This window comes from Ammodytes marinus (genome assembly GCF_949987685.1).
Source record: "Ammodytes marinus genome assembly, chromosome: 16".
Lineage (NCBI taxonomy): Eukaryota > Metazoa > Chordata > Actinopteri > Uranoscopiformes > Ammodytidae > Ammodytes > Ammodytes marinus.
The window spans coordinates 14300587-14313348 of NC_137220.1; the positions used below are offsets into that span (position 1 = coordinate 14300587).

Consider the following 12762-nt stretch of genomic DNA (forward strand, 5'->3'; position numbering starts at 1 on the left):
CTCTTTCAACAGGTTTAGGACCTCTGACCGCCAGAAGAAAGAAGATCTAAATTGATAAAATGTTTAAATTTGATAAAGTCCTGCGACCTAAAAGCCACCATAGCGATACACAATAATACCCATTGTATTGTTTTCTTTTCTTTAGCTCACTTCACCTTTGTCTGGATAAAATGTGTTCACACATTTGTTTAGAAAACTTTGATCTAGAATATGATGACACCTGGACACCAGGCCTTTGATTTGTGCTAACCTTTAATTATATCCTGCAACTTAACATTACCCTTACGGTATATTAATCTACATTTAATAGTTAACATTAATTCTTTCTTACAACATTTTATTTAGTTTTGTTTAGAATTATACTGCCATATAACATTACTTTTGATTTAAATATTTTAAGCATAGCTGTTTAATTTTTTGTTAAACAGAACTGTCTGAAATTTTTTTTCCCCTCTCTAACGACCTATGAGGTTTTTTTCCAAATGATAAGTTCTGTTATAGTAAGTATAGTTAGTGCATAGAATTCTTTTGACCTCCTTTTGCCAATTGTGAGGGGGTGGGTTTGCTTCTATGTGTATAGGTGATGATGACCTGTGATTTCTGTCCGTCTATTTTGAATACACTGGTCAAGGGGATAAAACACCTGAAAGGCCACTCAGGCCTTGGCGGACAATCTCACAGGCCATAATGTAGAATTTTAATACGCTTTTGTTTTTCCATATAAACTTGTTTATCCTTTAATTATTAGACCATTTTTTAGAATAATTATATTTGTTATTTATTTATTTTAAAGAGAAGGGAATGTTGTGGAATTCTTTATTACAGTCATAATAATTATGTGTTTATATAAGACTAATGCCATCTTGACTCTAAATAAACGGAAGTTAATCAACAAAAGTTCTGACCTGACCTTATGGTGAAGGTTGTTATGTCTCACTATTCCAACCCTGAAAGCTATTTACGTAGGATGAGGTTCGTGCGTAATTAGATTTTGCTATAACTTCTCTGTCTGACTGCCTATCGGTGGTCATTTCACACAATCCCATTGCTTGATTGTTGTCTTGACTCATGTTTGCAAACATTAAAGATCTGTTCTATTTTTGTATTTAAACATTGTGTCACCTCGTATTAATTGACTAATTTCTCATCTTTTAAAGGTTGGTATTTCAATTCCATGACACCTTATATAACACTTATTGATGAAATGAAGGGCATGATTTGTTTTTCACCAATTCTTATTTTTTTTTAAAACAATTGCAGTGAATATTTGAAGGTGAACCATGAGGTATATTCTTGTCGAGGGCAGTGAAACCTCGACCTTGAACAATGACACATCTCCCTCTTCAAAGTTGATACAGTGAAATATCTAGCAGTGAAGGGAGCAACATTATCATCCCTTTGGAGACGTTTTCCTCGGCACCTGACAAATGTAAGTCTGTCACTCTACTGTAACATACTTACAGAGTTACTGTTTTAACTCCTGCAGGAACAGCTGGTTTTGTTGTATTCCGATCTGTCTGATTTCTCAAACATCCCACACGTTTGCTGCTACATGCTACACTGTGTTCCCTGACTAATCGCTACCCGTGCCCGTCAGCTGTTTGGTGCTGAGAAGGCAGTGGAAATTCGGTTTTGAGAAATGAAAACAGCTACCACCGTCTGTGTCCATAACCATACACTATGAGAGAGAACAAAAACAGTAAAGTTGGGGCCCGGAGAGTTCAATAATGAGCTGAATAAACCCTGTGAAGATACGTTTCAGATCTGGGCTATACTTCTTTTGTAGGAGCATTCCTCTAACATTGTTTTCACTTAACGCGTCATTACTTGTATGTCGCAATCTTTGCCGTTAGGTTGTTATTACAATATATAATATATTTTATGCTTTTAGTTTTTCCCCCTTTTTTTGTTTCGCAGGTGAAAACCTTTCCTGGTTCCTAGGTTAATATGAGGCAACCTGAATTACTAAGGGAGTTTTGCAAAACCTTTGAAAATGTGTTCATGATCTGGGGAAAAAAGCTTCAGATTCAGACCTATGATTCAGAGCATGCAGGCTAGAGATGTGACAGCTCCAACTGGGTGTTGGAAAAAAAAACAGCGCCCAGCATACTGTGTATTCCAAAAAACCCCAGAGCTGCCTACGAATAAATCTTTCAGAAGCACAAAGCGGTCGCTCCACATTCTTACTGTATCATTTTTTCGCTATTATCTTACAAGGCGGCGGGCCAGGTGTTGGGGAAAAGAAACAGTCAATCATCCATCATCATGAAAGCGCTGCGAGGATGAATCCAGCAGTGTCAGCACTGTTCCCAATCTCACGTTTTCAGCTGTCACGGTTTCTCTCTGCTGCTAATAGCTTTATGTTGTGGAGGAGGAAACGGAGGAGAGGAGAGAAAGATAGAGAGAGAGAGAGAGAGAGAGAGAGGAGGGAAAAGCAGTTTGGGAAGGGATTCGCTTCAATTTAGCCCAGATGAGCACACCCCCTTGTGTGTGGAGAACATAGAGAGAATATGTGTGTCATGTGGGGCCATGTGCATGTCTACATATACAGTATGTGCATTTAACTGACATGAAGTCAAAAAGTTAAAGGGATAGTTTGGTATTTTTGAAGTAGGGTTGTATGAGGTACTTATGCATAGTGAGTATGTTAGCTAATGGAGATGGCGATCATCAGCACAGTCATTCCCTTCTATTAACGTTGGGCTCAATTTTACCACATTCAATGTTTGACATCTCTAAAAAAGTAGTTGATATCATTTGTTTTGCTTCATATTGAATGACTTTTCCTAACTATATGGGGACAACCGGAATTAGCACATGTTAGCCTTATAATGTTGTAGAGGGGGCAAGCAGAAAAGGTTTTTCTGATAAGCCGCACACCATCGGCAGACAGCATTTTATTTTTGCGCTTTTTACAATTGTAGTTCGGCCATGTATTACTATGCCAACTCATTCTGGTGCAGTGCACAGTAGCTGTTCGCAAATCCGCCATGAGAAAATCCTAAATATTGTGTACAATTGAAACGGTATTTATTTTTTAGGCAAAAAGCTGTTTTTTGGTTGGCCCCGTCTGCAAGAACACAATGCTGACTGCTACAACAGCGAAGTCTCCCCCAAACTTCTTATAGTGACTGCGCTTCCCGCCATCTCCATAAGGTAACATACTATCTATGCATAAGTATATCATACAACCCCACTTCAAATCAACTGAACTATCCCTTTAAGGCGGTGATAGAGAGACCAGGTGCCTGTATGTTTCAGTAGAGGGTCGGGGGTGATCATGGGAAATGGAAGCATGACAGAGAGGGAGGACAAACAACAAAAACATTCTTAGATGTAGTGCATATTTCAGAGTCTGAAGATTGACAGCCCTTTTCTCTGATCTTATACAGTCAGCTCATTTCACTGGCACCTCATTGACCCCCTTTTGTTGAGCAACCTCCACACCCTTATCTGCCTGGAGCCCACCATAGAATCCAAGAACCTGGACAAGTCTCTGGGCAGGTAGCCTTGACGTCTGACGGGATATGGTTTTCATACACGGCCTTGATCTTAATATATACAGGTCCTTCTCATATAATTAGCATATTGTGATGAAGTTCAATATTTTCTGTAATGTAGGCTACTGATAAACATTAGACTTTCATATATTTTAGATTCATTACACACAACTGAAGTAGTTCAAGCCTTTTATTGTTTTAATATTGATGATTTTGGCAAAAAAGTAAAGAAAAACCAAAAATCCCTATCTCAAAAAATTAGCATATTTCATCCGACTAATAAAAGAAAAGTGTTTTTAATACAAAAAAGTCAACCTTCAAATAATTATGTTCAGTTATGCACTCAATACTTGGTCGGGAATCCTTTCGCAGAAATGACTGCTTCAATGCGGCGTGGCATGGAGGCAATCAGCTTGTGGCACTGCTGAGGTGTTATGGAGGCCCAGGATGCTTCGATAGCGGCCTTAAGCTCATCCACAGTGTTGGGTCTGGTGTCTCTGAACTTCCTCTTCACAATATCCCACAGATTGTCTATGGGGTTCAGGTCAGGAGAGTTGGCAGGCCAATTGAGCACAGTAATACCATGGTCAGTAAACCATTTACCAGTGGTTTTGGCACTGTGAGCAGGTGCCAGGTCTTGTTGAAAAATGAAATCTTCATCTCCATAAAGCTTTTCAGCAGATGGAAGCATGAAGTGCTCCAAAATCTCCTGATAGCTAGCTGCATTGACCCTGCCTTTGATAAAACACAGTGGACCAACACCAGCAGCTGACATGGCACCCCAGACCATCACTGACTGTGGGTACTTGACACTGGACTTCAGGCATTTTGGTATTTCCTTCTCCCCAGTCTTCCTCCAGACTCTGGCACCTTGATTTTCGAATGACATGCAACATTTGCTTTCATCCGAAAAAAGTACTTTGGACCACTGAGCAACAGTCCAGTGCTGCTTCTCTGTAGCCCAGGTCAGGCGCTTCTGCCGCTGTTTCTGGTTCAAAAGTGGCTTGACCTGGGGAATGCGGCACCTGTTGCCCATTTCCTGCACACGCCTGTGCACGGTGGCTCTGGATGTTTCTACTCCAGACTCAGTCCACTGCTTCCGCAGGTCCCCCAAGGTCTGGAATCGGCCCTTCTCCACAATCCTCCTCAGGGTCCGGTCACCTCTTCTGGTTGTGCAGCGTTTTCTGCCACACTTTTTCCTTCCCACAGACTTCCCACTGAGGTGCCTTGATACAGCACTCTGGGAACAGCCTATTCGCTCAGAAATTTCTTTCTGTGTCTTACCCTCTTGCTTGAGGGTGTCAATGATGGCCTTCTGGACAGCAGTCAGGTCGGCAGTCTTACCCATGATTGTGGTTTTGAGTAATGAACCAGGCTGGGAGTTTTTAAAAGCCTCAGGAATCTTTTGCAGGTGTTTAGAGTTAATTAGTTGATTCAGATGATTAGGTTAAGAGCTCGTTTAGAGTACCTTTTCATGATATGCTAATATTTTGAGATAGGAATTTGGGGTTTTCATGAGCTGTATGCCAAAATCATCAGTATTAAAACAACAAAAGACCTGAAATATTTCAGTTGGTGTGCAATGAATCTAAAATATATGAAAGTTCAATTATTATCATTACATTATGGAAAATAATCAACTTTATCACAATATGCTAATTATATGAGAAGGACCTGTATATATATATATTAGGGCTGTCAAGCGATTACAAAAATTAATCTAATTAATTACAGGCTCTGTGATTAATTAATCTAAATTAATCGCATACTTTTATGACACTTTTATACCTGTTTATAAACGGCTGTATAGCCTGCTAGTCTCTCTCTCTCGCTCTCTCTCTCTCTCTCTCTCTCACTCTCCCTCTCCGTCTCTCGTAACTTCTGTCTCCACAACAGACAGCGCTGCACTGCCATAGGCAGTACTCATAGGCAAAAATATTGAGAGACACGCACACACACACACACACACACACACGCACGCACGCACACAGACAGACAGACACACACACACACGTTTACGCGGACGACGAGACAGCTAGCAAACAAAATTGAGACACGGGGAGAAAGATTGAGAGATACTGTTTTGAACCTAGCCTACATTGTTGCACCCACTAAATCAATAATGCACAGACACTGGCTGCGGAGAATAAAGTAAGATGTCTTCCTACCTTCATGCTTATTAAACCGTCTATAGAGCCCTCGGCCCCCTGCTTCTCTCTTTACTTTTCTCCCTTTCACCCGCGCGGGCTGTGTCTGCTTCAGGTGCAGCTCGGTGCAGCTACGCACCACTTTTGCACCGGGTCAAAGGGCATTATAGAAGTGCGATTAATCTGCGTTAATTTTTTTAATCGCGTTAATTTTTCTGTGATTAATTAATCGAAATTAACGCGTTAATTTGACAGCCCTAATATATATATATATAATATGTGTGTGTGTATGTGTCAGGAAATACTCAGGTGTGGGTTAAGATTTTTGTGGATTGATTTAATTGAAAAAAAAATCAAAGAATGAGATGGGGTGAAGAAAAACTGTTGCTCCCTGTAGCAAATGTTAACTACCCTTCAATTATAATGCCATACCTAATTGGAAAGCCACTCCTTTATTTTTAATTTTTCCGAAGACAAAGACGAAGAAAAGCCAAATCTTTTGTAAGCAACATTTCCTGTTAATTTTCCGCATAATACTCACCGGACGTTCAGTTTGCCCTCTCTGAGTGTGCCATATCCAAGTGATAGCAGCTTGATATCACAGAAACTCTGCTGCTCTTAAGTGTCTCATTTGGGAAGAAAACGCAAGAAAAAACCCTTCTTATTTATTCACTTTTTGAAGAAAAAGCTTCTCACTTTACACACATGAACACAGTTTTGATGTTGTCAGTGTTTTCCTGTCGCTCACTTTGGTTTCCCAGAGACAAATTCTTCCTTGATTTCCAACTACCTCTGAACAAAATTCTATTTTTTCCTTGCTTGTGAAAAATCCCCTCGTTTCATGCATTTGTTTCCAATTTCCCATCCAACGGTGTGAGTGAGCTCTTATACTACAACCTTTGACATGCTGTACAGAAGCACTGCAAAGGTTTAAAGGAATAATTAAATTCACGACTGAAACCATTCCTTTAACTGTGCGTGCATTTTTGAAGGAGGCATCGGCAATGGTTGCAGATTGCTATATAGCTTATCACAGATACTGGTAGTCAATGGGAAGTATTAGCCTGCCTCCGCTGACAGTCAGAACATATGCCAATGTCCCCTTCCAAAAAGCATGCACAGTTAAAGAAATGGTTTATGATGTTTAGCCAAGCTAAACATGAAAATATTTGAACTATTCCTTTAAAGCTGAGACAAAACGGGAGGGTTACCAAGGGGCCTTGATGTCTCAAGGGCAACTTGTGTGTTGCCATGTGAAGAAAACATTCAAATCACCACACAAGCCTTCAAAGGATTACTGGATACTGACCGTTGGTATTTGTTGCAAGAGGTCACCTGTTTTCTTCATATAATGAAAGGCAAAGCAAAAGAGTTATTGCCCCTGAATTTTCGAGGGACAGGACACTTGTTTTAAGGCCAGGACACACCGGCCCGATAATCGCCGTCGTAGAGTTTCGAGGGGACGGAGACACGAATCTGTTTGGTGTGTGCCGTGAAATCGGTCGTAGTTGATGTCGTCGGGCTTCTTTTGAGCCAATTGAACATGTTCAATCGGCGGCGGACAGTCTTTCAGTTTGAGCAATTTGATTTGTGGAGGGCTAGCGAATCAGTGAAGCCCGGAAGTGAGGCGGGTAGCACAAACAGCTAACAACAGTTAGCCATCGTTTTAATGTGTTTGTTTGTTTCGTTCAGCGAGTACTCACATGCATCAACCCTTGTTGACTGCTCGACACCATGCTCGACACTCTTTGCTAAAAATGGTGCTCTTTATGGTCCATAAATATAAATACGTATTTCTATCTATGTTAGAGAGCCGTCCCATCATTTCCGGCTTCCGTATTTTTTCGGGCCACAATACAGATTAGCGCCGCCTGCTGTTATGGAGACATTAAGTCCCGCGCAAGCGCAGAGCGTACGGAAAGGCAACAGTCGGTTTGGTGTGTTCTTTGCACTTTTTCGGCCGCGACGGGAAGACTGGAGCTCCCTGAATCGGCAGTCACCATTTTCGGGTAGTCGGACTGGTGTGTCCTGGCCTTTAAAGGCCTTGCAGATCACTGATGCAGAGACTCATCCAGCAACACATATAGAAAGTGCACTCCCAGTCTCATGCATGCTGACTGCTCACCACACACACACACACACACACACACACACACACACACACACACACACACACACACACACACACACACACACACACCTCCAACCCTCCTGCTGTGACATTTGAAGGACAGGGCCCCCGCAGGGAGGGCCAGTTTGGAGAGGTTAGATGAGGAGGGGGGCTGGCTGGTTGGGGGTGTGAGGTAAACAACACCTCGGAGTTCAGTGTGCATGCATAATGTGGTCTCTCTCTCGCACTGGCGGCTCCGCTGGGCAAGGCTGCCGATGACAAGCTGTCTGGAGAAGTATCGGTGCACTTCCTTGCTTTTGTGTGCCTGTCCTGTCACTGGGGTTCTGTTTCATGCTTAAGACCCTTGATTTAACCTCTTTTTGCATCCTTTTCATATCACCTATTAAAGGTGAAGTCAGTGATTCTGGATACTGACTGTTGTCAAATCACTTTTTGTCAAAATCATTGAATATCTCCTCACAATCCGCTATATACCTGAAGTGGTATATGGGTGTTAATACACAACCTAGGCTCTGTAAACAGTTTATTTAAGCTAGCTAAGGTGCTTGTTTGCATACCCTTTGTTTACATACCAGTTCACAGAGCATTCTCCACAATCGCAGACTCCACCTTTAAACCCGTACAATAACAGGTACAAACATGAAGACTTAACACCAGGTTTTACTAACCCAAAAGTGTTTGTTTAATTTTATTTTTTTAAATAATTTAACCATCATGTTAACAATGTGTTGGAAGAAAAAGGTTTCGGGACTGAATACTTTTGAGTGGATTCATAGCAGCAGTCAAAAAACACTGGGGCATTCCCTTTAACGTTGTACAATTTTATGAAATGCATACTAATGGTATAATCATAGTCACTGGCAGCAATGCACACATGCAGATCAAAATACAAAGATATGTACAAGTGTGAATTGTACAGGCTTAAGGTGTGTTCGGACTGAACGCAGAGCAAATTTCAGATGCGGTGTGATGGCATACGAATTTACTGTACAGAAGAGGTGGACGCAGATTTGCTCAAGGCAGCGTGAATTGAAGCAGAAAAACGTGTCCGCCCAAGAAGTGCTGAAAATGTTGGAACCTCAGCAAAACTGTATGCTTAATCCAGAGCTATTGAAACACGTGAACACACAGAGGCAAGAAGAAGAAAAAAAAAGTCCTGAAGAAAATAACAAATGGAGATCCTGTTGAATTTCCAAATAATCAGTCTGAGTCAGAGCTGTAGCACACACTTACTGTACAAAGGCACACTCTGCTCACACAAACACAGTTGGTGCATTGTTGGTGGTAATCGCTGCAAACATTTGGACTGCAGGTGCATTGGCTGTTTGTAGCGTATTAAACACTAGAGCAGTCAATTTTGTGCCACTAAAAATAAGGTTAGAATTTGCTCCGAGTTCAGTCTTGAGCACACCTTTACAGCTATCCATTACATTTTACTAGTGGTTTTTACCCCCCGACCTGAGTTCAGTAACCTCATTTGGTCATGTCGTCCCAATTGTAGCTCGACTCTCTACTGATTGGTCTCTGAGAGGGCAGAGGTGCGATCTGATTAGTTGTAAGTTCAGACAGGTAGAAGTGCCAAAACAGACAGTAATGAACACTATTGTATTCTGAGGAGATAGAAATCAGATTGACATCGTTAACTCAGGGCATACACATAAAACATTTATTGCTGCGTAGCCAGGCTTTAACCTTTGATGCCATATTCATTGACACAAGGATTTGTCTCAGAAAAAGATTGGAGGGATTATATCTTTGAAGCTAAAACAGCCCTTGGTTGCTTCGCATTTTCCCTATACAACCTTAAAATCTCAGGTATCTTCATGGACAAACAGGACACTTCAGGAAAAGGCAATATCTTCACCTGAAGTCATAGACACACACACACAAACACGCACACATTCACACACACAACTCTCTTTACTATCACTCGGTAATACCCAACACCATGCGATAAAACAAAGTCATCAAAGTGATTTTGCATGATTCAAAAAAAGTCAAACCCATGGATTTTCTCACATCACCAAATCTTTTTTGATAAACTATGAAAAAGGTAATGATCAAAAACACTATGGGATACAACAGTCTACCTCTAGAAATCAGGCTTAAAGATCAGATCAGTGTCTCCTTTTTGGATGGAGCAATTAATCAAGTGGCAGGAGCCAAAATAAAATTGCATTAAAAGATGTAAGGTTTTGCTCATAGTTACAGTGTCAGCTTTTGATATCAAACCATGGTGCGTAAAAGGGTTGCTACAACAAACTGTATGTAAGGAGATGGGGAAGAGAAGATGAGTGCATCAGGGTGTTGTTTCATTCTGTATTGCAATCCCAGAACCATGCTTAAGGAACACTAATGTGTCCGTAATCGATATGTTGTGGTGTAACTGTCAAACTAAAGCTTTCATAGAGATGGTTTAAGCTATTCATGTTTTTTTTTCAAGCATAGGAGGCTAAAAGCAAACAAAGTTCCCTGTGTGCAGCCAGGAATGCCTGTGAGCTAGTAGGATCCTCATGTGCGTGAGTGAATATGGCTGTTCCCATCTCTTGTTGTCCATTGGGACCACAACATTTTGAAAAAAAAGAAGATAAACAAAAAAAAAATCCACACTAGGAACAAGTGTTCTCGAAGAGAAATGTGCTGGAGGGAACAATCACTTCAGCGCGCAAAGTTGGTTTGAAATTTTTTGCTTCGTCGTTTTATACACGGCCCACACATTAAAAAATGTTATAAAACTGGAAGCCACTGGCAGACAAAGAGTCCTAGACAACTAGTCAAGAGATCGCATGTGTTAAATTAAACAGGGACAAAGTCACAGCAACACTTGCATGTGCATTTCCTCTTTTCTACAAAAATAGTGGAATAGAAATCACATGGTTATCATCCAACATTGACATCTTGATACACATCTGTATATAGATTTAAAAAAAAAAAAAATTGGTTAAATGCAGTTCCATCATGCAGTCAGGTCCCTCGCAACTCTTGTGGGTTTGTCCAGTCATCTCAAATCCTTAGGTGAGAGGAGGCGGTGTCAAAAGGAGTGTGCTTTAAGTCTAATTTTATCAAATAGCTGTGAACAATACTTTTGGTGCACACAAGGCTGTCCCAGGCACGCATTATTGTATCTTCTGACAGGGGTTGTGAAGCTCCATCCAACCTAGAACTCTGTCTCCATTTGTGAGTTATTTAAGAGTTTCTGGAGATACCGTAGCAAGAAAAATAAACCAATTTCAAGATCTGTTAAACCTCCGCAATCCTTCAATTTCTTTTCATTTTCTGCTTCAATTCAAGGTGAAGTTGATACACTGGCACAACGCTCTGATCAGTCCATACCTTTCTCACTGTTTTGAAACCACAGATATAGGGTGATGAGGACGGTTAAAGTCATGCCTTGGATACCTGAGGCAGTGCTCATTCTCACACAACACAAACACACGCACACACACACACACTCTTGAACTCTCCTCTATCTCCCATTTCACCCTGAACTCAGCAGAAGGTCCTGTGCCAGAGTGAGTAGGACCTGTTGTTTCCGTCTGCCAGAACAGATGGACATTAGATCCGCTTTATGCTTTCTGCACGGCCAAACAAATGACACTACCTTCTCCTTTCCCACACTTCCTTCCGCTTTGCGATATACTGCCATCTCTGATCCTCCCAAACGTAAACCAGTCAAAACAGAATCTGTTGGCATGGATAGGTATTTCAGTTTGGATAGCTCTTTTCTTTATTTTTTTTCTTTGCATTTTCAACCTCAGTGATCTTGAGCCGACACAGAGAAAAGGAAACTAGTAGAGCAACAGCAAGACTTTTTCTTGCGTCTTTTTTTCAATTTAAGCTCTTTCGTCTCTTGCTCCAATTGACTCCCTGATATTAACGGGCCTCCTGGACTTACAATGCCAGCAGAACCTTCCTGCATGATCCTCCTCTACAGATACAGCCCCTAAGAGGGGTACAGCATAATAACCTAGTATCTTCAGCTCTTGGGCCCTTAACACTGCAGGCCACTTTCTCACCAGCAGGCTGTACCCATTACCACTCCCCCTTTGGTAGCACAAAATAGCACATGGGCTTGTCACAAATGTATAGAAAGGGGTAGAGGGGTTCAAGATTGAGCAAGTTTTGGTTTTTGGAATACAGGACATTGTGTGTCGTCAAGCCTCTCTCTCGCCGATGGGAGCAAAGAGAGTGAGAGGGGACAGCAATGGGTTTTTTAGATCCAAGGAATGGAGAGACAAAGAAAAGAGCAAACAGTTAGGTTTCATCTGTTTTTCCGACAGGGCCCCACTGTTGTTTGGCTCGAGCTCTTCTTCCCTTTAAACCCTTGCTCTCCGTCTCCCATGTCCCCCCTTCCTTCTCTTCTCGTACCGACCAACACCCCGGTCCAGGGGTTGGCCAAGAAGCCTTGTGGGTCCATCAGCTCCAGGCCTAAGATCTCCCTGCGGACCTCCCTCCTCCCCTGGTCCAGGCTGCCTGTGCTGCTGCACTTCTTCACGGCTCCTCCTCCTCCCCCTGGGTACGCCAGGGAGCTGGGAGACAGCAGGGACGTCAGAGACAAGCTGCTCAGCGTCTCCGACAAGTGTTCACTGTTGCCGGCTTGGCTGGAGCCGCAGCCGCCGATGGAGGATCCGATGCCTATGCCGAGGTCCTCGTCCGAAGGGTCTATGGAGTCGTCGCGCATGTAGCCCGGGCTGGTGCTGCCTCTGCCGCTGCTCTGGCTGCGCTGGTGGCCCCTGGTGGCCTGGAGGGTGAGTGAACACGAGGGACTGGGCCGCGGTCGGAGTGCCTGGATCGGGGAGCAGATGGTGGTGCCGTCGTCTTCAGGCAGCAGCAGCGGGCACAGGATCGGTCGCGGAGCCGTGGGCAAAGGCAGCTCCAAGTTCTGCGGTGGGGAGACGCTGAAGCTCAGTCCTTCCTCCAGGGTGGTCTGCAGGCTGCCCTCCGAGCTGCCCGTAGCCAGGGAGGAGTCACTGTGGGACGGGTG

At 42.6% G+C, this 12762-nt stretch overlaps 1 protein-coding gene across 1 annotated transcript in view; it reads right to left on the reverse strand.

Moving 5' to 3' along the window:
- Positions 1 to 12039: 12039 nt before the first annotated feature.
- Positions 12040 to 12762, reverse strand: part of LOC307263220 (voltage-dependent T-type calcium channel subunit alpha-1I-like) — a gene marked incomplete at both ends in the record, with an annotated part of 115155 nt that continues 114432 nt past the window's right edge. The window contains one exon of the mRNA XM_080044326.1: positions 12040 to 12762. Coding sequence (XP_079900452.1) covers positions 12040 to 12762 — 723 coding nt within the window.